Source organism: Amblyomma mixtum, chromosome 8, assembly GCF_055824585.1.
Source record: "Amblyomma mixtum isolate Tamu chromosome 8, ASM5582458v1, whole genome shotgun sequence".
NCBI lineage: Eukaryota > Metazoa > Arthropoda > Arachnida > Ixodida > Ixodidae > Amblyomma > Amblyomma mixtum.
The window spans coordinates 93,109,744-93,137,279 of record NC_143019.1 but is presented as its reverse complement, the minus strand read 5'-3'; the positions used below and the strand labels follow the sequence as shown (position 1 = coordinate 93,137,279).

The 27,536-nt window shown below is 46.2% G+C and overlaps 1 protein-coding gene across 3 annotated transcripts; it reads right to left on the bottom strand.

Annotated features, from left to right (window-relative positions):
- Nucleotides 1-396: 396 nt before the first annotated feature.
- On the bottom strand, nt 397-27,462 carry LOC149333519 (uncharacterized). 3 transcript variants are annotated; one of them, XM_089558704.1, is made up of 7 exons: nt 27,434-27,462; nt 22,919-23,716; nt 16,759-16,889; nt 14,527-14,641; nt 9,720-9,833; nt 6,118-6,280; nt 397-1,320 (listed from the first exon to the last, which is right to left on the bottom strand). In XM_089558704.1, exons 1-7 carry the CDS (start codon nt 27,446-27,448, stop codon nt 1,085-1,087), a joined length of 1,572 nt encoding a protein of 523 aa, XP_089414830.1. In that variant the 5' UTR covers nt 27,449-27,462; the 3' UTR covers nt 397-1,084. The 3 variants fall into 3 exon arrangements, with proteins under 3 accessions (XP_089414830.1, XP_089414831.1, XP_089414832.1); XM_089558705.1 differs by lacking the exon at nt 27,434-27,462 and adding an exon at nt 25,810-25,828; XM_089558706.1 differs by lacking the exon at nt 9,720-9,833.
- Between the last annotated feature and the right edge of the window lie 74 nt (nt 27,463-27,536).

Below are 27,536 nucleotides of genomic sequence, written 5' to 3'. Positions count from 1 at the left end.
CCTCTAGAATTTCTCCCCCAAAGAAATTCCAGCCGCCGCAGCCGGGATCGAACTCGAGTCTTTTGGGTCAGCAGCCGAGCACCATAACCACTGAGCCACCGCGGCGGCGCACTTACTCGGAGTGCTGGCCAGCCGTACATGGACAAAAATGTCCTAGGGAGTGCTGGCATCAGCCCATTGTTTTGAATGTCGACAGCATGTCAACCCAATGTTTGGTCCTATTAGAGTCTGAGTTGAGTTAGAGGTTGTGTTTTTCTCCAACCACAGCCTTGATACTTGAAGAACTGTGCTACCTACCTTTGCGGCCATGAGGTAAATTGCTCTTTCTGTCTTGAAACATTCACATACCCAGTGTTTGGTCACAGCACAAAAAAGAAATGCCTATTTTGAACAGCGTTCACCTAACTGCACTGCAGATTTACTTTTATTAGCCCAGCAGCGCATAACACAATTCAACGCAAATAAATGCAATCGTAACACATGCAGCCACAAGAATAAAGGCTTACTTACTGATAAAATCATGAGCAAATAGCACTCTCCTGCACAAAGGTTAACTACAGCGGTCAACAAGTAAGGCTTTTACCATTACAGAGGCTGGGAACAATCCATTTTTCCCACGTCATGTTATGTAAATACAGGCATACCACCTTACTTCCCCAAAGGCTGCCACATGAACTCATACTCACCCGTCACTCTGCTTACACAAGTTAAATAAATTATCGGTGGTGAGGAATATCCTATACGCATACGCTGAATACCAAAACATTCACCAACACAAGACGTGTGCTAATTGCATGAGGAATGAAGGCCAAAACGCAACGTACAATAGAAGAATGGAAATGTCAAATGTAACACAACCTGCCTCCACTTCATGCAACATCAACAGGTCATGCATGATTCGTGGCATCTGTACGAAACAGCCCACGCTAACGACGCACGATTGAAGGGCCGCATCAAGTTCCTTTTATCGCGGAAAGAGGGCGTGGCTTGGCTGCGGGGCCCTATCCACAAGGATTACCAGTCCACAGGGAATGTGAAAAACGTATCACGGGCCTTATTAAAGACCATATAAGGTTCCTCATCATCAGTCTAAGTGCACAGGAAACATGAGCACGCGCGCCTGCATGAACGACAGGTCCGGCAAATGGTCCAGGATGGCCTGGGCTTCACTGCTAAGCATCGAGGGGCGGCGGCGCGTTGATGACAGTGTTGACACATTGTTGCGCAGCAGCTCCTGCAGCTTCGACGGTGCGGAGGACGGCGGTGCTGCTGTGGCCGTGGTTGCCGACACGCCCAGCTCCAGAAACTCCTTCTCCAGACCTGGGTGTCAGGAAAAAATGAGCGGCACTCAGCCTAAAGGAAATATATGGAACTCTTCACGTCTTTCCTTGTTCTGGTTAATCGCTGCAATAAAGTGGAACCTGATTGACATGTTTCAGTTTTATACGACTTCCTGGTTCATATGTTCAAAATTGATAGCAATAAAAATGTCCCAATTATAACATCATTTTTCTTCTGATCACCTAATCTGCTCCCTGATAGCACCGACTGCTTCGAAAGTATGTTCATAAAAATTCCGATCGTATGATACACTTAGCAACTAACAGATGGTTCGTTGCTAAGTGAGCCACAGGCGCACAACATACCTATAAGCATAGGTGCCGAATTTTCATTCTGTGGGGAGGGGGGGCTGGGGTCTAGTTAGCATTCTCTTTTACATTCATTGTCCCCCCCATGGTCCTTGGCAAGAGATATACACAGGTATAGAGGCTATATTGTAAACATCAGTTTTATTTGTCTCTAGCCGAGTGAATATGCTAAAAAGGATGACCCCATGGTTCTGTCAAAGTAAGAGAAAACACTGGGCAATGCAAATATTTCCAAAATAAGCTAACAATTGAAATATTACAAACTCTTCATTTGTAAGAAACGACTGGGCAATACAAATATTTCCATGATAACTTAACAATTTTTGGGGGTGGTCTTGAGCCCTCTAGCCCCCACCCCCACTATCGGCACCTATGACTACAAGCAGAAGTGCAGTGAAAATCAGCCACCAGGATGGCTTCTCCGCTCTGCATAAATGTAATGGGGCGAAGAATTTCAGAGCCAGCGACGACACGTGAACGTGCGAGCGTGCCTAGTCTGGTAGCACGTGAGGCAGTCAGCTGCCGGACTGATTTATCCACAATAACCTAAACACGATGGGCCGAATCACCTGAAGACGACAATGCACTAACGAACAGGCCCAGCCTAGAGCAATTGGACAAAAGCAGCACAGCGGCAGTCAGCTGCCAAAGCATATTCTCCGCAATGCCTAAATGCAATGGGGGAAAGTATCTGAAAACGACAACGGTGGCAGCGCAAGGGTTCCGGATACTTCCGCCCTTGCCGATCACCAGCTGTGAAGTTTCTTTCATGCTAAGGGCTATGCAGACGTGGACAGAAGTCTACAAGCACTAGAACAGTTCTCTAGGCTTTGCATCGACAAGCGCAGACAGGCCTTTTTAGTAAGTGGAAATGCCTATAACTGCCTTTCTACTTTTTTCTTGAGCCCCATTTTTCAAAATATTAGTGGTTTGATCATACCTTTGCCAGATAATAGACTTTTCCCCTTGCATTGAAAAAAAAAAACTAATCAATGTATGGCAGTGTACTATCGCGCTCAATATGAGTTGCAACGCGCGGTCATCGACCGGGGCTCGTTCCGTGGTGTGCCTCCTCCAAACAGTCGCTCGGAATTCTGGGAGAAACTGCTGTTCCAGGAAACAACAGCACCCCCACTCTGGAAAAAGTTTCTTCCAGAATTCCGAGCGACTGTTTGGAGGAGGCACACCACGGAACGATCCCCGGTCGATGACCGCGCGTTGCAACTCACATTGAGCGTGATAGTACATGACTACTTCACGGCGAAATTGAAAAAAATTCAGGGGGCCCTTTGTTGACCTAAAGTGCGGTGAGGCGAAAGCTTTAGCGCGGTGTTGCTGCTTGTGCCACTGACGTGTGGTTAAGATGTTAATTAAGTACACAATTGTTTGTGAATCTTAAATGCTGTAGACACTGGAGGGCGTTTGAGAGGCATCCGTCTGATTCGACGCCTTCCTGCAAACACCCTTCAGCGTCCTATACAAGGAGAACTACATATGCGTTGGCAGGAAGTAACGTAGCTATTAGCACGCTCGGCTGCAGAACGGAAGGTTGGTGGTTCGAATCCCGTCGTGCACAAGGATTTTTTTTTCTGGTCTGACTAGAGAAAGCGTAACACCTCTGCTGACAACCTTCTGTTGACAACCTTCTGTCGACAACAATGAGGCATATTGCGATTAGTCGCAGCAATCTGTGGCGCCCTTCGTGAAAAAGACAGTTAACAGCAACAAACAACACACTGAAATGCATTGAGAGATTATGGCTGTTTCAAGTAAATAATTGGTCGCCATTGTTTCACCTCATATTGTCAGCTCCCCACAGTGCTTGGCCAAAGTGCCTTCGTTCTAAGAGGAATTTGAACTTGTTTGCGGAATTTGAACCACCGCCAACATAAACAGAGCAACTTCCGTTCTGCAGTGCTTCAGATAACGTAGTCATCATTGCAACTTCTCGCGTTGTGTGCCTGTGCAGGAATTATTCATAACTAAACATCGGTACCGTCGTCATGAGGTGCACTGAATTAGTTGAAACCGAAACTAACTATGGAGCTTCCTTCCCCTGGTAGAGACACCAAATCCTGGTTGTGTATTCTCTCTTTGGAATGATGTGCAAGACATCAGTAAACATGGATAGAGAGAAACTCACCCACATGGGTTAAAAAATTCTTTTTTCTTTTTCTTTTCCCTCATGCTATTTCAGTTTGTTTTATCAGCTGAACGGTGGCAATGACATACAAGACGAGTGGCAGACCTGTGAGGTATACGAGAACTGCACTACGGTAACTGCTTCCTTCGTTTTAATTCACTCCAAATTTTACTCACACCTGCCAAGAACTGGAAGGACAAAAAATTAACAGGCAGTGATTACACCACACTTTTTGCATGCATCAAGCGACCTCAACTCATTCAGTATGGTAGAGCCACCATTCAGCTCCTGAAACTGAAACCGAAACAACATATGAGAAAAAATTCAATTATATATCCTTTAACGGGCATGCGTACAAATTCCAAGCGGTGCTTCACGTACAACAATGACTTGTGCACCATCTCTCAGAGAAGAAAACACGCAACAGAAGATTTGGTGTCTCTACTACTTTAAACCCATGTAGTCTGCAGTAGCAATACATCTCTTCAGTGGAAGCTTGCAGCACAGATCTCAGGAAGCCACAACCAAACAAGTGACAGACGTAAAAAAAAAAAATGGAGTTTTACACAGCAACTGCCTATTCAGTTCCAATGCTCTCATTCATCTAGTGAGAGCATAGTCTTGTGAACTCACAATATCTGCCTGCACAGCCTTACCTTTAGACTCATTCCAGACTAGAAAGCAGCTAGTACAACCAGATGAGGGGTACGGTTGCTGAACAGCAAACATGAATACAAGCAGGAAAATTTATTCAAAAGGGGCCATAAATGGAACACCTACTGAAACTTCCTTATTTTCTAGAAGCACTGCATATACATAAGCAGTGGAACCCTGATTTATATGACTTTCAGGGGACCATGCGAAAGTGACATAATTTAAATCTCGCATAGTGGATGCATTCACAGAATAAATTCACCTGCTGTTATGGCTATCAAAATATTTAATTCCCTGTTTCTGTACTGAGACAATTTGTATCAAGACTGTGCCACCAAGCAGCCCCTCGGCATCGAAGAGGCGAGTGTACGCTCACGTTACTGTGCAATAAGTTGGGGATACGTGCGCACTGAAATCGACACTTTGGACAATGCACCAAGAATATGGCTGCTCTGAATTTTCTAAAACATTTCACTCTACACGGCAAGACGTTATTCCTTTCTCTTCACCACTTACTCCTGCACCTCTTCTCACTCCTTCCTTCCCGCGGACCATGCAGACGACGGCGTAATCTCGGGAAACGAGGCACTAACAGCTCTTGCTGTAAAAATGTTATTACAATGTTCACCTGGTGTGCAAACGCAAGACTGCAGTCAGATACAGCTCAAGAATGAAGCCACCACTAAACGGTGCTGACTGATTCTCATGAAGTCATGGCTAATCCCTTTGGGCCTGCTAGCACAACATCTCAGGGGTGACAGATGAAAGGGGATTAACCACGGCTTCACGAAAATCAGTGGACGCCATTGGCTTAACGGCCTCCTTTTACGGGCATCTGCCGCTTCGCTCTTTAGTTGTACTCCACTACAGAGTGAATCCATGCCGGCGGCGTGCTTCCTGACACGACAGGCGGCGGCGGACCCACAGTGCACCGGTTGTTCATCTTGCCGAAGCCTTAGCGGAGCGTGCTATGGAACTGGCCATCGCTTACCAGAGAAGGCCTAATGCTATTACGGATTTACACTAAACACATTAATCTCGTGATGAAACGCACGTACACGGCTCACTTCTGCAGTGCCTTTGTTAGCAAAGCAAGCCAGAAAGCAGTCTAGGTGAGAGCTCGCTTGTACTGCCGGCTCCGTGAAGCGTTGTCTAGAACAGTCAACGAAACTCTCACTGCAGACAGCCGTGTGCCAGATTGCCCCGCTATGCTGATGTCTCCGCCTTAATTCTGACCCGGAATACCTTGGGATCATGTGACATGTGCTAATGAATAGCTTCACCAGCCTCATTTGTGCTGCACTGTTGCCCCCAGATGTCGCACGTGGCGAAGCGTGCATTATTTTGCAGGTCCACACTAACGCATCGTAAAATGCGGGTTATAGCCTAAACAAGGAACGCATAACTCAAGTGTCCTCCTAGCATGCTGCACTCTCAGCCACAAGAGCACTAGGTGCAGCACGCTAGGATGGTGCATCTGCAGCTAGCAGGACATGTGCAGTGCTCCACGAAAATGCGGCAGCTGTCCTCAGTGTCACAAGGTCATGAACGAAGGTTAGAACTGAGGCAAACACGCAGGAGAGTAACCCAAAAAGGTGATTTTGAACCCCTTTTAAACATCTACACGTGGGCTCAGAAAGGAGAGAGCATGTGGAGAGTGGTCCCACTCACTGCTGGTTGGGGGGCTGCCACTGCTCACGGCGGCCGAAGAGAGGCTCGAAAGGAACTCAAGGTCCAGCAGCGTTGAGGCGGCTGGCTGCTCCAGCGGATTCACCAGGCCACTCGAGGTCCAGTCAAACTGGGCCGGGGGAATGGCTGTACTCTCCGTGCCAGCCTGCAGCCGCCCCCAAGACAGGGTAAATTGCCACCACTGGGAAGCTAGCCACAGCAGTCAGAGAGACATAATTTCACCAGCGAAAGTACGAGACACCAGGAGAAGAACAACACACGACAACGCTGGACTTCAACTTTCTTCCCCTCCAGTCTAGCATTTCTGGACCCCCGTGTGTTCTGGTTTTTAATTTTCTGCAGCATCGACTCACCAACTTCAGCGCGTCACTAGGGCAGTGAGTCAATGCTGCAGAAAATTAAAAACCAGAACACATGGGGGTTCGGAAATGCTAGACTGGAGGGGAAGAAAGTTGAAGTCCAGCGTTGTCCTGTGTTCTTCTTCTCCTGGTGTCTCGTACTTTCGCTGGTGAAGTTATGTCTGATGTACACCAACTAGCCCACATGGGTACCTTGTTACAGTTAGAGAGACTGGAAACTTCTCAACCATACCCAAAAGCAGCATGTCATCACTGTCAGCCCAGTCACACTCACGGCTCGTGTGAAGGCCTCTCTCCTCCTTCATTGTTCTTTAAAGGGAGAATTAAACCAAACTAAGGTTGTCTTCCATCAGTAAGCTATCAAGCTCCAATAACAAAAAGGCGACTCTCACTGAAAATGAAGCTTTCATAAGCTAGGAAAGAGCAAAAGAATGGAACACAAGTGTAACCGCCACTACTGCCCATTTCCACAACAAAACTGTGATGACATCAAGACCACTCTTGTAGGGTCTCTGAGGCTAGATTGCAACACCCATTCACTTTCAAAAACAGTGGTCAGAGAGTCCTTTTCAGACTTGACACAAATCCAAATTTCTTAGCAATAAATTCATCCTCTGTGACCAAACAGACATCGTCTTAGCCAGAGGAGCCAGAGACAGCCAACAATCAATTTTTACAAGAAGACAAATTGCATAAGGTTCTCACCAGTGTCCCTTTAGAGGTGCACTAAAGAGGGATCCAAACTCTTCTTTTTACCATGAGAACTCGATTTACACATTCCGAGCATTCTTAGAAACTTCGAATTATTGTCCTCTGTGGCGATTTCCCTAATTTAAACCGGATCAAATGTCCTGGCTCCTGCCTTTTTTTCAACTCACCGCATACCGTAGGAGTAGTCAACTAATGCGAGGAGTGCCTTTCAGGCAGTCACGTGGCAGCTTTGTTTTCACTTTTATTTTGCCTTTTAGGTTTCCATGAATAAACAGATACTACAACGACTACATAGCCGCAAATTAGGCCCACAGAAGTAAAAATACGTGAGGACTCTTTGTTTTTGCCAATCGCTACGTATCACTCCACCGATGGCAGAGCGGCAAGCCGCCGTGGGACTGGCTGAGAGGTACTCCACGCATTGATGAAAGCCTACGCATTCATCTACAAATAAACAACCACTGGCAGCAAGTCTCAATTCCACAGTCCATGAGTTAAATGTCAATGTGACTACTTTATGGCCCCTTCACGGTTCCAGTAACAGACACATACTCCATTCTGTCCAGTTCTGCAAAGCCTCTCAGTACGAGGTGTAGGCAGCAAATAGTGACACTATTAGTATCAAATCTGTCACTGCAGGTAATACAGCTGTCATTCATTTTTATAATCCTACAACTTCACTGTTTTTATTTGCTAGACACTCTCTGCCTTAATTCAAATCAGTGCAAATATGACTAACCTAGGGATACAGGATTTAAATACGAGTAGAACTGCTTAAAACAATTTAAAACTGAAATTGATTTTTATGTGTCAAAGTGCTGATGAAGTGCTCTACATGACCATTCACACAATTCAATATGTCTTCAGTATGGCTCATATGGAAGCTATATGAAAAATGGTGTCTATACGAACTGTATGGACAGTGGCAGAATTGAATGTGAGCTAGCTGGTACTATGGAGGGACAAAATTCTCCAGGATGCACGACAAGCGGTTTTTGCTAAATGCTGCCATGTTTTTTAGTGACCACCTGACATCACTATCACACATCATAGCATGCGAGTCCGACTTTCACCTCGACAAGTGTAATCGCCAGCCAGCAGCTACTCGCAGAGCTATCAACTTCGGTTCCCGATGACGCGCCCTGGAAACTTTTGTCCTGAACTGTACTGTCCCGAACTGTCTTCAATAATGTACAAACTCCATGCTTTGTACGTGCGCTATCTCTTTCTGAAGAAATATGGACAGTGCACATAAAGTCAAAATACAGACAACGCTGTGTGACTTAATTTGTATCATATGAAAACCACACAAAACATGAAACGCGCACAAGTCTGAAAATGTTTTCCACATCACACAGACTTCCACAATTGCGTACGCACGCCTGATGCGAAACAATTATGCGGCCTAGGAAACATGCAGCAACGGAGAGCTCCATCATCATCATCATCATCAGCCTGACTACACCCACTGCAGGGCAAAGGCCTCCCCCATGTCTCTCCAATTAACCCTGCCCTTCGCCAGCTGCGGCCACTGTATCCCCACAAATTTCTAAATCCCATCCGCCCACCTAACTTTCTGCCGACCCCTGCTACGCTTGCCTTCTCGTGGAATCCACTCCGTTACCCTTAAAGGTGCACTGAAGAGGATTCTGAACTTGTCTTTTTGCCGCGGGAACTCGATCTACACGTTCTGAGCTTTCTTAGAAACTTCGATTTATTGACCTGTGTGGCCGATTTCCCTAATTAAATTGAATTAACGTCCGGCTCCCGCCTTTTTTTTTAATTCTCCCTCGTACGGTGGGCGGAGTCGACCAACGCGTGGAGCGCCTTTCACCCAGTCCCGTGGCGGCTTGCCGCTCTGCCATCGGCGGAGTAATACGTAGTAGTCCGTAGTAGCAAATAGTCCGCGCGTATTTTTATTTCTCCGGGCTTATTTTGCGGCTATATTATCTGCGAATGAAACTATTTATTCATGGAAACCTAAAAAACAAAATAAAGCGAAAGCAAAGCCTCCACGGGACTGGGTGAAAGGCGCTCCACGCGTTGGTCGACTCCGCCCACCGTACGAGGGAGAATTAAAAAAAAAAAGGCGGGAGCCGGACGTTAATTCGGTTTAATTGGGGAAATCGGCCACACAGGGCAATAAGTCACTGTTTCTAAGAATGCTAGGAACGTGTGGATCGAGTTCCCGCGGCAAAAAGACAAGTTCAGAATCCTCTTCAGTGCACCTTTAAGGACCAGCGGTTATCCTGCCTTCGCATTACATGCCCTGCCCAAGCCCATTTCTTCCTCTTGATTTCAACTAGGATACCATTAACGCGCGTGTGTTCCCTCACCCACTCGGCTCGCTACAGATCTCTTAAAGTTACACCTATCATTTTCCTTTCCATAGCTCGCTGCGTTGTCTGTAACTTAAGCTCAACCCTCTTTGTTAGGCTCCACGTTTCTGCCCCATAGCTCCAGACTGGTTCAAACCACTCGAGGTTTCCACACGGTGTGCAGAGCCGGCATTACCTCGGCCGGTGGTGGAGGGGGAGCGGCCGGCTCCTCAGAGGAGGGGCTGGGCCCCCGCTGAGGCTCCAGGAGGCCCAGGTGGGAGGCAAACAACGGCACCGACGGGTTACGAAGCTGCACACCACCACCACACACCACACATAGAGAGCGTCCGCAGCAGCAGCAGCAGCAGGCGTGTTAGTGGCAGCACGTCAGGGTTAGTGGCACAGTCAGGGGAGAGGAGAAAGAGAGAGAGACAGCAAAACCTGGTTAGCCAAGCATCCACAAGACACAAGGGAGACAGGGAAGCCCTAGCGAAACATTCCGCACGACAACTGCTACAAGCTGGCAACTTCACACGTTGCCCGCAAGGCTCAAATGGAAACTGCACAAAACTTATACCCATGCCACATGTGCACAAGAAATGGGAGTAAATGCTGAAGTCCTTAAGTTTGTTAACGCCATTATTTTCGGGGTTGGTGCTACACGTCCACATTTAATGGCATTATCGAAAAAGACGATGACGCTTGCAAGGCAGTCAAAAGCTTCATATGAGTATAAACACTGCTAATGAGCCCAGTATATCGGGAATGTTGTTAAAATGTAACGTAAAAACAATTTTCCAGAAAATATGGCTCTTCCTGCTTCACAAGTCGAAAAAGTAGCCAAAAACTCGCAATACTCGCAACTCGCAGTACCTGTCAATAAGGTTGGTTAAAATGGCACTCTTCGCACCGAAAATGACGTATAGATGCCTCATCTGACTGAAAGTTAAGAATTAACTATCTCCTACTGGTTAGGAACCTGTTACTAACAAAGCTGCATGCTTTTGTGCGTGTGGAATGGGAACGAGAGTACGCATTGCACGGGCGAATGAGTTGTGGGGAACTCAGTAGGTCGCGAATGGCAATAAGGCAAATGCCATTAAATTTATGTGAGTGGCACCGCACGAATGCCATTAAAACTTGAGGCAGTAAGCACTTAGTGGCATTAGATCTGTCCGTGTGGCACGGGTATTGCACGGTCTATACGCACAGCATGGGTGACAACCATGAAAAGTCAAAAATTCATAAGCACTCCATACGACCATGCACATCCTATGCAAATCATGCGGGAATCATGTGGAAACTATATAGAAAGGATACTGAAAACATGGAAGGCATATAGATTTTCATGTATTTTTCAATTTACTGGAGAACAAATCTTATGATACAAATCTTGTATGCTGATCTTATATCGCTGATACAAATCATAGGAGACTGCAAAAAAGATCTGTATCGTTTACTAATCTAAAACTTGTAAAATCGAAAAGCAAACAAAATCCATATGCTGAAGATTGGGGAATGCATTCACACGAATTTATTTACAAATTAGCGGATTTATTTATGGTACCATGCCACCTCTTAGTGCTCGTGGGTGTGCATACTGCACGAGTCCCAATCACAGCTCCCCAGCCCACACCATCTGCAGAGCGATTGGTTTGGCTTGGTTTGGTTTATGGGGTTTAACGTCCCAAAGCAACTAAGGCTATGAGAGACGCCGTAGTGGAGGGCTCCGGAAATTTCGACCACCTGGGGTTCTTTAACGTGCACTGACATCGCACAGTACCCGGGCCTCTAGAATTTCTCCTCCAAAGACATTCAACCGCCGCGGCCGGGATCGAACCCGCGTCTTTCGGGTCAGCAGCCGAGCACCATAACCACTGAGCCACCGCGGCGGCCATCCGCAGGGCGAGGGGCAAAGAACACTGGCAACCCACTGAATACTTTCCCCTACCTTCCAATGTGCATCATTTCTGTGTTTCGAGATGCACAAACGCATTGTACACAGTACAGTCTTGCCCTCTGCCCCATGTTCATTTAAGGGGGACATGGCCATCAGCAACAAAGCTTTTTTGATGCATTTACATCAAACATTTCAAGAATATCAGAAATAATTTTGTGACTGCACTGCTCACAATATTTCACTGTTATATCTCCAGAAAATTATTTTCTAATATATCTAATCTTCCCCTTAGTCCTGTGAAAAGGCTGCAGTGTTAAGGAAATGTGGCAGAAGACTGGTTCAACATTTATTGTGTTCCTACTGGCGAGCTACAGGTCAACACATCCTTAATATTTTTTTTGCAAAGCACAAATGTCTGTTTTGAATTTTTTGCAATGCAGCGTCTCTTGACATATCCACAGTGAGAAAAAAATTTAATGCAATAAGTTTAAAGTTTGCAACCTTTTTGTATATTTTTATTTGTATATAGTGTACATTGCTACCCTAACCCTATCCTTTCTTTCCCTCTCCCTGTCCTTTTATTCCCGCTACCCACAGCCCAGGTGCTTCAGGTTTCGATGCTAGATGCCGCAGCTGGCATCATATTTTACTAATGAAGAGCCACTAGTAATAAAAACAAGCCTGAAAAACAAAGAACGTATCAACCTGCAATACGGTCCTAGGAATGCAACAAAACAAACGGGGTCGCAATAGATAAAACCGTCATGAATGACTCTCTCTCTCAAGGTGAGTATCTAAGCAGAAGGCCATAACAGAGACAAACGCCCATTCTCCGAGCGCTTCTCTGAAACGCACCTCCGCCGTGGTTCACGAAGTAATTTGCTTAGGGTACTTCCCCGTTGATTTCAGCAATGAAAATTCCGGACAGCATGAAAAAACGAGGCATACTAACGGATGCAATTTTCAAGAAAATCAGTTTTTTGGAGATTTAAAAGCTGCGCCCCCCCTTAACTGTCAGTGACATGTCTGTCGGTCTCGCTGGTCTACTAGCCCAGGGGTTTTCATCCTTTCCAGCCTTAGGGGACCCAGTGGTTTTTATAAGAGGAAGCCAGCCTGTCTTGGCTTCCATCCCTTCCTGCCCTACATGCATGTAAAAAAGAGCATGCAGTTGCACTGCTTACCAAAGCATGCCTAAATTCACTTAACAGTGACTGACTGTGCAGGGTAAGACCCTGCTATGACCAACTACTGTATGGTTAGTTCCAAAAGAAATGCGTAAAGGAGAGAAGGAGGTTAAGACATGCATGGTATCTAGGTGCTAGGCAAACACAAAAGAGCACTCCAAGGAACCCAACAGTCCTTCGGAACCCAGTCTGCTAACTCCACTGTGCTAGCCTGTACTTCCTCTGCAAATGGTGCTCCCTTTCCCGCCGCCCACTCCACCCCCAATATGGGGCTGCAGGGGCACCCTCTGCCTACACTCCAAACTACGGGAGTAAAAAGGGAGTAGCCGCCCACTCCTCCTCCATACGGGCTGCAGGGGCACCCTCTGCCTACACTCCAAACTACGGGAGCAAAAAGGGAGTAGCCGCCCACTCCTCCTCCATACGGGCTGCAGGGGCACCCTCTGCCTACACTCCAAACTACGGGAGCAAAAAGGGAGTAGCCGCCCACTCCTCCTCCATACGGGCTGCAGGACCACCCTCTGCCTACACTCCAAACTACGGGAGCAAAAAGGGAGTAGCCGCCCACTCCTCCTCCATACGGGCTGCAGGGGCACCCTCTGCCTACACTCCAAACTACGGGAGCAAAAAGGGAGTAGCCGCCCACTCCTCCTCCATACGGGCTGCAGGGGCACCCTCTGCCTACACTCCAAACTACGGGAGCAAAAAGGGAGTAGCCGCCCACTCCTCCTCCATACGGGCTGCAGGGGCACCCTCTGCCTACACTCCAAACTACGGGAGCAAAAAGGGAGTAGCCGCCCACTCCTCCTCCATACGGGCTGCAGGGGCACCCTCTGCCTACACTCCAAACTACGGGAGCAAAAAGGGAGTAGCCGCCCACTCCTCCTCCATACGGGCTGCAGGACCACCCTCTGCCTACACTCCAAACTACGGGAGCAAAAAGGGAGTAGCCACCCACTCCTCCTCCATAGGGGCTGCAGGAGCACCCTCTGTCTACACTCCAAACTACGGGAGCAAAAAGGGAGTAGCCGCCCACTCCTCCTCCATACGGGCTGCAGGACCACCCTCTGCCTACACTCCAAACTACGGGAGCAAAAAGGGAGTAGCCGCCCACTCCTCCTCCATAGGGGCTGCAGGAGCACCCTCTGTCTACACTCCAAACTACGGGAGCAAAAAGGGAGTAGCCGCCCACTCCTCCTCCATACGGGCTGCAGGACCACCCTCTGCCTACACTCCAAACTACGGGAGCAAAAAGGGAGTAGCCGCCCACTCCTCCTCCATACGGGCTGCAGGACCACCCTCTGCCTACACTCCAAACTACGGGAGCAAAAAGGGAGTAGCCGCCCACTCCTCCTCCATACGGGCTGCAGGACCACCCTCTGCCTACACTCCAAACTACGGGAGTAAAAAGGGAGTAGCCGCCCACTCCTCCTCCATACGGGCTGCAGGGGCACCCTCTGCCTACACTCCAAACTACGGGAGCAAAAAGGGAGTAGCCGCCCACTCCTCCTCCATACGGGCTGCAGGACCACCCTCTGCCTACACTCCAAACTACGGGAGCAAAAAGGGAGTAGCCACCCACTCCTCCTCCATAGGGGCTGCAGGAGCACCCTCTGTCTACACTCCAAACTACGGGAGCAAAAAGGGAGTAGCCGCCCACTCCTCCTCCATACGGGCTGCAGGACCACCCTCTGCCTACGCTTCAAACTATGGGAGTAAAAAGAGAGTAGCTGCCCACTCCCCCCTCCCATAAAGGGCTGCAGGGGCACCTTTACTTACATTGTAAACTATGGGAGTAAAATATCGGAATAAAAAGGGTGTAAGCTCTCATCTCGCACACTCCCTATTATGAAAGAGTGCACTGTAGGGCAGCCTATTCCCTTTTTACTCCTTTTGAGTGTATGCCAGCAGCCACTCACAATGTTCCTGGAGTCGATGGACAGGCTCTGCAGCAGGTGCTGGCAGGACAGGGAGCCGTTCCAGCTGAACTTGAGGGATGGGGCCCGATCCAGGTCCTGCAGCTGCTCCCACAGCCTACGCGCACATGCGGGGCGAAAAGAAATGTTTCCCAACATTTCCAAACTTCAGCAATATTGAGCCGCTCCAGTATTTTTGAAGCTACACTTTTCAACAGAAAGAGATTTCTGGAATTCCGATATACTTTCGAGAACACTTCCTTCAAGAATGCTTTTGGGTTTCCTTCAATAACGAAAAACTTTTTTTTGTCGTTAGCTGACTTTTCACGACGTTACAGCAGTTTTGTTCGAATTCTCATTCAACACTTTTATTATTGTTTTTGTGCACATTTATTTTATTTTCGCAACGTCACTCCTCCACCAGGAATTAAATCAACTAGTTTAAGCATGTTGCAATACGACAAATTAAAGTGCTGTAAGTAACGAACTGAGCACTTTCTTCTCAATTAAACTTATGCCCCATGCCATGTCAGTTTGTATGGTAGATCTGCATTCCAAAATGAACCAACAAGCAAACACTTCTATTTCTTTTCCACAAGCTGCGGGCAACCAGTTGAATTATGAAGAAACACAGGTTTAATTTCCTGCTATGAAAGCTACATTTATTTATTTATTTAGGAATACTGCCAATCCCAATTGTGATCATCTCAGGAAGGGCAAAATACAGAATACAACAAAGGAAGTACATAATACACAGCAGTGCAACAGTATGCGAACAAAGGCTGCTATATTCATAGCAATAATAATAACCGGTGACGAATAAGATGGCAGTAACAAGTAAAAAATGTCAAAAAAGTAAGAACTGCATGATGCGTTATACACTAGAAAGCACAAATTTCATCAGTTAAGATAGAGCAGTGAAGCAGGCGAAATGGTGTTTATAATTTAGTGTAGAACTATGTAGTATGTGTGCTTCATATGTCTCTATGGTCTATTGGTGCTTAACGTCTCAAAGCGACTCAGGCTATGGAAGATGCCGTAGTGAAGGGCTCCGGAAATTTCGACCATAATTGGGTTCTTTAATGTGCACTGACATCGCACAGTACACGGGCCTCTAGAATTTCGCCTCCATCAAAATTCGGCCACCGTGGCAGGGATCGAACCCGCATCTTTCTGGCCAGCAGCCGAGCGCCGTAACCACTGAGCCACCACAGCGGGGCTTCATACGTCTCTATAAATTTCTGTAAAGATCAGCTAGTTAGGCATGATGGTAGGTTATTCCATTCTCTAATGGCTAATTGAAAAAATGAATGTCTAAAACAGCCTGTGTTGAACTGATATTCTTTGTGAGTGCATATGTCGCGCTATTCTTGGCTCTGATTTTGAAATATACCTTGTACCGACTATGTCCACCATGTTATGCAGCAGTTGATAAAGTAGTCTCTATTGTGCTAGTCTGGCGCGGTTTTGTAACGCCAGTGTTCCAGCACTGTTTATCAGTCTTGTGGGTGAATCAGTTTGTCTGTATTTGTTATAGACAAATCTTAGCTTTCCTTTGAACTCAATCTAGTTTCTTTATTAGTTGATCAAATGAAAATCAGGCTACATTCGCATATTCAAGTACAAGTCTGACAAAAGTATTGTGGGAAAGATGTGAGATGTATGCATTCGAACATACTAAGATTTAAACATTAAACTTGAAGAACCTCAGGTGATAACAGAAAATACTCAATACACGCAGCCCTTCAGTGAAGTGTGCTGCCCCTAATATTCTCAAATTGAGTTTTGAAGAACCCTTCAGTTCCTTGGAGTTCTGTTTGGGTTTTCCAAGCCTCTAAATCCGTGCTTGTCTCAACCCCAACCTTTCACCCACTTCATTTTGCAACTAATCTTACTGCGAAATTGCTCACAACAGACCATTTCACTCTACAGACAGTCCCTATTATTGAATTCGGTCATTCTTCTGCGTGGCTGCTTGCCTGCCTGCTCTTTTTTGCAGGCGTCTTAAACATGAAGGGACCGAACTGAAGATGTGCAGCATTCCACAGCACGGTTTCCTCAGGCTAAAATGGCTTAAAACCCCTGCTCCTGACCACGTGTAGCCCTGGCAATCAAGAGCATACACAACGTCCGAAAAGTGGCTGGGTCGAATGAAGGCATCATAAGGAGCACCATCATGGGACCCAAACCAGCAACTTCCCAGCAACGACACCAACACAACAGCCAGCTGCCTACCTGACATGCGCTTCACAGCAACCCAGTGCCACAATGTCTTCACCCTCGCCGGAGTCTGGGCTCAGTGGTGTCCCTTCCAGGGCATAGGCCCTCTGGAGAAGGCTCTCAAACGAGCCTTCACCGGACGTCAGCTGCAAACACCAGGGGGCACAGTAATGTCACAACCATGGAAAAAAGAATAGCAAGGGGAGAACTGGGTGCCAACATGCCGGTTGAAATGGTACCCATTTCAAGTGAGAAATTATACAAGAGCGGCATGATGTAATCTAAAGGGGAGCAAAACACAGCAGCGCCTTCTACTGCCCTCCTTTCAAGTTGTGACAGCTACTGTGAGAGATGCCCTTAGTTACCTTTTAGAACCCGTTCTTTCGCCCCATCCCAAAGCAAGTATTGGTGCTTTCCCTTTGGCCGCAATGCACCTGTAAGCTCTTCCCTCATTGCTACGAAGCGATGCGGACATATCATAAAAGAACTGCAACATTTTTTTCATGTAAAGCATCTTCTAACAAAAGCAAGAAGCAAGCATTTTTTTTATCCCACTGCAGACTGCCGATAGCCTCTGTTGCTTATGCAAAGCTGAACCCAACAAACTCAGTTAGCCTGCCTCAGCTTAAACTAGCTCGACAAGCTCGGGTAACGCACAGCTCAGGCAACCACTGTATTGCCCTTGAGGACACGTACATAATTTAACCCCAGAACTGCCGGCTAATATGCACTCACTTTACATGCAGGTAGCATTTCTAGGTAGCACTCTTTATTTGGCAGAGACCGATAATAAGCAGAGCAACAAAACGTGCTTCATATAGACAAAAACACAAAAACGAACTCTTGATACAGACTTCATACAGGATGTGAAGGAATAAAATGCATGCCAACAGGCAGACCAGCATAAGCAATTAGCCTCTTTAGCGACAAACTGCACTTTTCCAATGGGCGAAGTGCAAAGTGATCCGAATTCCACCGCAATAGCTGCCCTTCTAGACCATGGCTATTTTAGGTCACTGCACTTCAAGTGCAAGCTCCAAAATTATGTACAGTGTAACGCAATTTGAAGGTGATCACTTCAGGCTTAACCTGCTCGTACTAAAGTGCTCTAACAAGGTTTATTTCCGCATGAAGGCTGCAACGAATATACGGGTTCAGCTAGCCGAAGGACTCCTCTATCCTGAACCGCTGTGTGTGTTACACACTGGGACCTTCGGGCTAGAAAAAATTTGTTGGTGTGCTTTAGCTGGAATGAACATGAGAACCGCCAAATCACATTAGACTCTATGTTCGGTCTGGTACTGCTTCATAAAGGTAGTTTTGTTGCCTGCTGGTCACCATGGCCAGTGACTTAACGAAACTACGCAAGAACCAACACCTTATTCCACTGCCGTGCTTAATCGGAGAGGCAGACTGGCAAGCGGTTTTGTACATGAAGTGCTAAACCTGCCCCATTCGTCATACCAAAGCTTACATATTCAGCTTTCAACAAGCCCCATGTAGTCCCATGGAGCTATCGTTCATTTAGAGGGCTAGACCGTTTAAGCCACAAATTGTATAGGTGAAAGACCCAAAGAAACACTGGAAAAAAATCCAGAATCGTTCGTATCAAGCCCATGCAAAAACTGTGAGGCTGCTATCGGAAAATAAGGAGATTTAACCCGATCTCTAATGCCCGTGCCAAACGTGCACAAGAAATGACAGCAAATTCTTTAAGGTATGTCACCACCTTTTTTCAAAAATTTCTTTAATTTTGACTATTAAATTTTTATTTCACATTTACGTTATAAAGCACCGTTTTATATGATATTCAAAAGCAAGAAAGAGTGAAAAAAGCCGTGCTGGCATTAATTATTCACAAAATAATGCCCAAACTTGGTTGTTATGCAAACATTCATAACTAGCGAATGGAGAGCAGGAATTTTAAACTTTTTGGCACAGACTTAGCCAACTAACCATACTGTGCAACCAACTAGGATCTTTGCCATCCGATAATTGGGAAAAAAGTTATAGCAAATATGCCAAAGAAAACAAAAAAATGTGTCATTTTTGCCTGCATTCCTTGACATAAAACATGATTATATCAAAACTCCCCATTCGATTTAATTTATCCTAGTTCATTGCACAGGCTAATAAAAAAGGAGAGAGCGTGCAAAGCTTCATTGAAAAATATTTATTTATTTCGGAGTTATGACTGTTTGCGCAACACGAAAGTGCAAGAAATAAAGTTTTGAGAAAAACAAGATTAAAGTTTTTCAATCCTTGTAGAAAGAAGATCATCATGCCCTAGGAAGTTAAAATGCTCCAGGTTCATAGCTAGGGCCCTCCTTAGCTGATTTGAGCTCTCTTTTGGCATTTGTTTCTGCCTGTCCTTTTTTGTGGAGATGTTTTGCCTCACCCGTTGATTGACGTTGGGCCTTCATCACATGGTAATGGTCACTGGTGCAACATGCTAGGAGAGTGTGGTGGCCAGATTCGATGCCTGCTTCCCTCAAAATATCTGTTGTACTTGAATTCGGTAGCATTCAAAGCGATAGCGCGAAGCAAACAACTGAGACGCTTGTAGCGTCATGCATCCCCATTGTGGAATTTTAAAGCAATGTTTAAAAAACCAAATAAGCCTTAAAAATTGCCTTTGAGTAATCTTTTACATATCAGACTAAAACAAAACAAAAAATTTTCAGTATACGCCGCTGATTATTGCCGAGTTATCATTTTCTGTTACCAAACCACATTAGTTTCGGTTTCAGAACTGTTCACCACCTGTTCGAAAGTTGGCTGTAACTTTTTAACAAAATAAGATACGAACATTATTCTTGCTGCAAAACATTTTTGAAGGTTTTGGGATTCCCAAAATATAAAAAAGAAAAAATGTCATTTTTCCAAAAAAAGCGCTTTCTCAAAGGTGGTGACATACCTTAAGGCATTGAGTTTGTTAATGCAATTATTTACGAATTTGGTGCTACCCGTCCACATTTAATGTCATTGCACAAAAGTCCCAATGATGATAATGCCTACAAGGCAGTCAAAAGTTTCACCTGGAACTTTGAAAAGTGTTAATGACCACAATATCACGGGAATGTTGTTCAAATGTAATATAAAAATTACTTTGCAGAAAATACCACTGTTCTTGATTGACAAGACAAAAAAATAGCCATAAACTTGCGTGCCAGTGCACAAGGTGAGAGTATCTGTCAGAAGTGATGGTAAAAATGGCGCCCTTCGCATCAAAAATACAAGAGATGCCTCATCTGACTGAACTTATGAATTGGCCATTTGCTACTGGTTAGAAAGTAGTTACTAACAAAGTAGCATGATTTTCTGCGCGTGGAATGCGGACGAGAGTACACATTGCTCGGGCGAATGAGCTGTGGAGAACTCAGTAGGTCGCGAATGGCAGTAAGGCTTATGCCATTAAAGGGAAACTGCATAGGTTTTAGAAATCAACGAGCATAAGAGGGTCGAATGTGTGAAACTTGCAGGTAAGGCATGCGAAGTCTTTTTGGGCTAGCACTTGAAATAGTGAAGTAATCGCCAATTAAAATCAAGACACCCTTTAAGCTTCTCCGCATCGCACAACCCCAAGCGGGGGGCGCATGATGACGTCATCGAATGTATCGGTACATTTCCAACGCACAAATGCCTGCTTTGAAGGAAAAAAACCAACGCCACCGAAGTCAAACCCTGCCGAGAGTTGTTTGGCAACGTCTAATGAGTCAGGGCAGGGTGTGGCTGACGACAGCAGTAATTTCTAATCATACCTTCCGTGATGTCACGCTGAATCTCCCTGCACTCCTCCAGAACTTTGAGGAATAGCGCAAAATTCAATCGTCGATTAGGTCACTATTTTAAATGCTAATGCAATAACACTTGGCATGCTTTACCTGCAGCCTATATATATTTGAATCCTTGAATATCGCGAAATTCTCGAAAAAAGTAGTGCAGTTACCCTTTAAATTTATGCGTGTGGCACCATGCAAATGCCACTAAAACTTAAGGCTGTAAGCACTTCATGGCATTAAATTTGCACGTGTGGCACAGGTATAAGGCAATACCAGAGTGACACTGAAAACGGCCACACAGTGGTTGACGCCTTGGCCACCACAATAGAGAAGTGCCTGTCCATCATGCCTGCTGCTGGAGTTGCTTCGCATTCGTTTCACAATGCACGCTTAAAACAGGGCCGCTTGATCACACAATGACAGCCTGCAAGCTCCAGAGGCACAATGCAAACCTAAAGATGCAATACAAGACATTCTTTTTTACAAAGAGAGCGCCCGGGCTGCAAGGCACAATGGAAAGACAGTGAGGCAGGTGTTGTAATATGACCATTGAAATAATAAAAAAAGTGGTCATAGTTGCAAAAGAGCAAAGTACAATTTTGAAGGCGGCTAAGGTCATTCTGGAAAAATTCAGCAGAGACACTTAAGATTGCTTACGTGTGAGAATGTGAAAGCGTTCTCACACGTAAAATAAAGTTCACCACTCCACAACATGCGAATGCATCAGAGTTTTATGAGCAGATTGAAGTAGTATTCACTGCATTGCTTTTATACCGCTGCAGCAGTGCTGGCAAATTGTGTCCTGTAGGTGAGATAACCTTAAGGTCTCTGCAGGAATGGACCTAGAAGCCTAAGCCAATGGTACACCCAGCCAAATCTTCAACTGGCTCGGGTGTTGCATCGCTAAATGTACCTTGTATAAGATTCTTTTCGGCTACACCGCTGGCATATTCAAGCGGTAATTTGATGCATGAAATGGCATTTTTTGTTCGTATAATGTTTGAGTACAGTACTTGCGTGTTTAGATCAAAGTTATCAGAAATATTCATCGTCTGCCTCTACGAAGAGCTGAAACAAACGGAATACGCAGCAATGGTTCTGGTGGCGCATTTTCGCTTACTCTAGGTAAACGACTTGTCCGCCATGAAAGAAGTGGTAGTTTACCCAGAGGAGGAGGCCATATGGACCAAAACCATTGCTGCTTATGCTGCTTGTTTCGGCTCTTCGTAGTTGCAGAAAATGAATATTTCATGATAGCTTTGATCTAAACACGCAAGTACTCCACAAAGAACCACGAAATGCAATCTCATGCATCAAATTACAGCATGAATATGCCAGCGGTGTAGCCGAAAAGAACCTTTTACCAGGTGCATTTAACGATGCAACACTCGAGCCAGTTAAAGATTTGGTCGGGTGTACATGTATGTGGTCCAAGTGTCTCTGGTGGGGGCGGGGGCTTTTTTTTCTTTTTTTTAGAGTACCGAGGTACCAGGGTTCAGTACCAGTATCAGGGTGCTGCTACCACACTTCAACTATATAGCTGGGTAGCAAAGCCAGTGACATAAACTCCTCGAAACGCTAAAAATGTGACAAGGTGCTGGCAAAAGAATTTGACACTGTGGTCACAAGTTTTTCACGTCTACGTAATTTTTCGCTTTACCAAAGCTTTCTCTAAGTAGAAGTAACATGTAGAATATGGGGTTCAATGCCCCAAAGCCATGTGCAAAAGGCACAGTAGCCAAAGGCCCTGAATTACCTTGGCACACCCAATTGTTACGCTGATCACAGAAGTTGTGAAATCAATGTTCTCGGGCGACAAGTCTGTCACCTCAAAGCACTGACCTTACAATCAAGCCTGACAACATTTGCCTTCACTGTGCCATCAACATCACCTACGATGAAAACGACCTTTTGGAGTGCTCTCAAACAGTTGTGGAGTTGCTCCAAAACAAGCGCACATTTGCCACAAGCTCGTATTCATGCCAGCACGACAGGCTGATTCATTCGTCATCTGTAGAAGATCTGTAAAGCGAGTAAACATGAAAACAAATGCAAGGAAAAAAAATGAGATGTTTTTCTGCCTTTAGCTTTTTCACAAAAAAAAAGTCTATGCAACATCTTGAAACGTCTTGAATACAGTGATCAGAAACTAAAATAAAAGTATACTAAACAAGAGTGGAACACATTTTGTTGAAAAACTAAAACGGCTGTGCAAAGCATCCTTTCTTAAGATTAGATTTCTCGCACTATCATTAGGTTACATTAGTTAGAGCTATGTTGTCATTACATGCGTGTCTATGAAAGTTTCAAAATAACTTGCCCACACACAGAAGCATACTTCGCAAGCTCCCGAGTAGTCAACACCTCTCGAATCACAAAAAGCTGCCGCTCACCTGCACAGGAATGCTATCACGTCGCAGTGGCTGCGCGGGGGTGGTTTCAACTGTGCCGTCCCCCTCCTCCGCACCCGTGAACGCATTCCAGCCATCGTCGGCCCACTCACTGTCCTCCACCGCTGTCTTCGACGCGTCTCCGAAAGCTGCAAAGTCCGCAAACCCGTCGTCCCCCTTCGAGTCGCCCCAGTCACAACCATCTGCAGCCACTGGCAACCCTTCGCCAGCTTGCTCAAAGTCCGCAAAGTCACTTCCCTCGTCCACAGTTGCGAGCGCAGCCTCAAAAGGCACAGCCTGTGCCTGCTGGAAGTCGTCAAAGCTGTCCTCCCTCTTGACACCACCTGACGAGGCACCGTCACCAGCTTCAGCGGAATACGACTGCTCTGAAGCCTGGCGCGGAACTTCGGTGGTGTCTTGACTAGTGTCGTCATCACCGCCCCTGTCCTCATCTGAGCACACCTCTGGCGGTAGCGCACCATTTGTTCCATCACACATGCTGGCCGCCACTTCTTGGGCGACGGCCTTCACTGGAATGTGGTTTGTGCCGGCCATCCCGGCTGGCACCACGGTGGCTGGCACTGTGGTGGCCACAGCGAAGTGCCCGAAATCGTCGTCGTCATCGTCAAAGTCATCACAGTTGTGACCGTGCTGGTCGAAGCTGCCAGTTTCAATTTTTGCGGCGGGCGCAGCCTGGGAGCCAAGGGCACCGACACCCTCTGGCAAGGGTGCAGCATCGAGGTCGGCCTCCATGGTTGCCATGATGCACCCGTTATCCCGGACCCACCTTGGCAGGGAATTCTGCAATGCAATGAACGCTACACTCAGGAGAATCCCAGCCGATAAAATATTAATAGAGCGTGCAATCCGTATTTGTCTACTTTAACACTGCAATAAGCTTTGTTCTCCTCATCATGACAGTTCACTAAGTGAAGAATGTGTGCTATGTGTGCTTCACTAAGTGAAGAATGTGTGCTATTGGCTTTCTGTCGCATACCATGCGATGCTGAATCCATTTGGTCACTCCTCTCATATAACTCATTTCTTTATTCATGTGTAGTGTACAAATTTTTTCCACTTGCTCATTACTGGCGCCTGGGTAAGTTATTTAGAGCCGTTATTGCATAGACCCAAACTACTTAACAGCTAAGGGGCTGGTTTGGCTTGGTCTGTAGGGGTTTAATGTCCCAAAGCGACTCAGGCTATGAAGGATGCCATAGTGAAGGGCTCCCGAAATTCCGACCACCCGGGGTTCTTTAACGTGCACTGACATCACACAGCACATGGGCCTTCTAGGATTTTGCCTCCATCGAAATTCAACCAATGCGGCCCGGATCGAACCCACGCCTTTCGGGTCAGCAGCCGAGGACTATAACCACTGAGCCACTGCGGCGGGCTCCTTGAAGGGGATGGTGAACTTGTCGCCAATTTTTGTGAATGTATGTTGCAAAGTAAATAAACGAATCAACGAACTATTCATGAACTTTGCAGACAGCTAGTCACAAGAAACAGGAGACATAAATAGAAACGTGAGAACAAACACTCGTGATGTTAATAATTTTGCCAAGCTGTTCGCAGCCTTTTTTTCTTTCTCAGGTTTTCTAGGAGTTGAGAGCTGCCTTTCTAGATTCCTTCTGCATAACACGAGTTTCATGCGTTGCCCAATTGAACAAAGCTAAATAAACAGTGGTAAAAATGACAGCGAAGGCATCCATACAGTTCACCAGATGTTTAACAATGAAGAGTTCCACACTTATTGGTATGTATGTAGGGTTTAATATCTCAATACCCCACAAGGGCTATGAGAGATGTCAGTGGAGGGCAAGAAATTAATTTCGGCCAACTGGATTTCTTCAACATGCATCGACATCATGTGAGGGTGAATATCACAAACTGAATAGTTAGCTGCAAGCACAGTAAGCAGCAAACTGCAAGTGCAATTTTAATGCTCCTAACAGGTTTGTGCAATTACAGCTGTTTGACTGGGGTTGAATTAAAGGTAGAGGCTGCCCAAAAACGACGTGGCTTGCAGTTTTGTCCTGTAAAAAATGCGCTGGCTGAAGTGCTGACCGTACTTTCCACTGCACGTGCAACAGAGATCGAGCATCGAGAAAGCCTGATTTACATTTAGGTTGTGAACATGAATAGAACACCACTTTCCCACAGGCCTAACATACAGGTTTACACATGGACACAACAGCAGCCTCTGTATTTGTTGTCATAGTCTTGCTGGTGTTTGTTCAGGTTGATGAATTAAGCAATTAGTGGGTAGCTTTACTCAAAAAATTGAGAAAAAAAGTGTCTGGAGACATTTGGACTGATACCCATTACAATATGTAGCCAGTAAAAAAAATGATAATTTAAACATGAAGCATATTTGCAAGCACAAGAAAAAGAAGCAAAAAAAAAAAGAGCACTAGAAAAAGCTTTCTTGTGAAAATGATGACAGATCCTCATTCCTAGCAGCAAAAGCCAAGATTGACATAAGGTACACAATACAATCGATGTTGTCATGGCAAAGTAGACATAGCAACACAGCCTCCTTGCTTCATCTTTCCCTATTAGATGCATCGTCTGGTGAACACAGTAGAGCCCAAAATAGTCACTTCACAAGCACCATCACAGGCACAGACACTGGAGCAAAAAATTCAAAAGGAACGACTAAGCGGTCAGGCTGCATGACAACAGAAGAAAGGAATCACATTGGGCTCAGCTGGACTAAAGCACCCACTCTGAACCACTTCAAATACGCCCTCAACGGACAGCCAATCAAAGTGGGAGTTTCTGGTAGCAATGTACCACAATACTGACAGCATTTACACCCCAGAAACTCCCCTGTGATGCCATTTGTGGTGCTATCCCCATAAATGTGGCAAGGTGCCAGAGAGGAGTACCTGAGAGTCAAGAAGCCGAAGAAAGTGCTGGGAAAGTTGGTCTGCAGGGTAAATATGTCCCAAGATCACTAGATGCAAAGGACTTTCCGTAACACCCACTTCGAAGCACCTCGTTTCAGTTGCGACACTGATGGACACCCCATGCAGTGACCAATTCCAGCGAGATAACAAGTTAGAAAAAAATATCCATTTTTGAGAACGGCACGTAGCTGATAGAAGAGGGGTAACGACTGATATATTAACGGGGCCGCCGTGTGAGAGTTAATACTATCGGCTGAACAATGGAACGACACCTTGTCGCATTTGCTGTCAGCCACCGCCTTAAACAGCAGGCAACCCGAAAGACGCGGCAGATCTGGACGCGCGACACCCCGTGGGAACTTGACAGGAGGGCGCGAGCATTATCTGGGCGGAAGCCTCTCACGTCGATCGCTTCAAGCCACCCCTGATAAGTGAAGCCGATATGCAACTCGGGAGCATACATACGTGACCGTTGTTCAGTGCGCTCTGTGAGCGTGCTCACTACTCGTCGCGTCGACAGTTTTAGCGCGCTCGCGAGCAGCTTCCAATGCCGCACAAAGACAAGCTAACGAGAAAAGAAGCAACAAAAAGAAAGTAAAAGTGCACGCAGGGCTCTCCCGCAGCTGCGACGCGGCTCCCACCACTGGAGTTCCCATGACGTCCGGCCGAGCCTTGGTACACACAGATATACACACACAGCTGTTCAGGCTCTGCCGCGCAGCACATAGCTCACCAAAGCCGGCGAACCGTACTGCGGCGAAGTGACGGTGGCTTAAGGATTTGCAGGAGTTAGAAGTATACAGACGTGAACAATACACAAGGGAACATTTATTTTTGTGCTCACGAATGAGTTTCAGCTTTACTTCTAAATAAAAATATAAACTTTGGGAGTTGCCGAACTCGCTAAAAGAGAGATCTGTGATCCTGCAGCAAACGCAACTAACCAATCTGACCGGACTAACAGCCCGTGTCGCACTGGTTGGTAGCAGTCGGTTTCTGCTGCATTCCGATGGTTCCAAGTTGTCGCAGATGTGAAAGGGGCTAACAATGTGACATATCGGTAATGGATCGCTATTGAAAAGTATCGCCAAGGCAACGCCAGCCTCAAAGCGGTCTCACAGTAGGCAAAGATGAGCAGGATCGAGGCGCAAGTGTTTTCGCATTAAAAGAAAAGAAAAACCAATTTCTAGCTCGCCCGAAACTGGTAAGCGCCGGGAGGCGGGACTACCGTCTGCTACGAGCAGAGGAGTCCGTCAGGTTTTGCGAGGAGCCGGTTCGTTCAGCTCCGCAAACAAGACGTAACGATCGCGTGAACCCATGCAAACAAGATTAACTAGGGAACGAATTGCAGCGAAGCGCTACACTAACAGCAAGTGTCCCGAGCAAGAACGTCAAATCCAATTTTCACCGGTGCAAAACCTCTTCTCGACACCGAGCTAACATTGATCTTGACGCAGAGGAAGCTCGAAAAGGTCATGCTCTTTGATATGCGGCAGGTTCGCACTGCCATCAGAAAAAACCTCAACTTATTTGTAAAGAAAGATCAGCAATGCTTCGGCTAACCATCAGAGAGAGAACAAATTAGTGAATTGCGGATACTTACTTTTCGAGCGACCATACGCCATTTTGTCTTCACTGAAAGCTGCGGTTGCGTCCCCTCGCGTTGAAACCAAGAAAGCACTAATTGCGATTATTATCCAATAAAA

Bases quoted from the DNA above. Each gene is read 5' to 3' on its own strand.
- LOC149333519 (XM_089558704.1), bottom strand. The intron at 9,834-14,526 runs GTGAGTGGCTGC...GGTGGTGTGCAG, and splicing joins CCATCGACTCCAGGAACATT to CTTCGTAACCCGTCGGTGCC. The intron at 6,281-9,719 runs GTAATGCCGGCT...GGGCGGCTGCAG, and splicing joins CCCCTCCACCACCGGCCGAG to GCTGGCACGGAGAGTACAGC.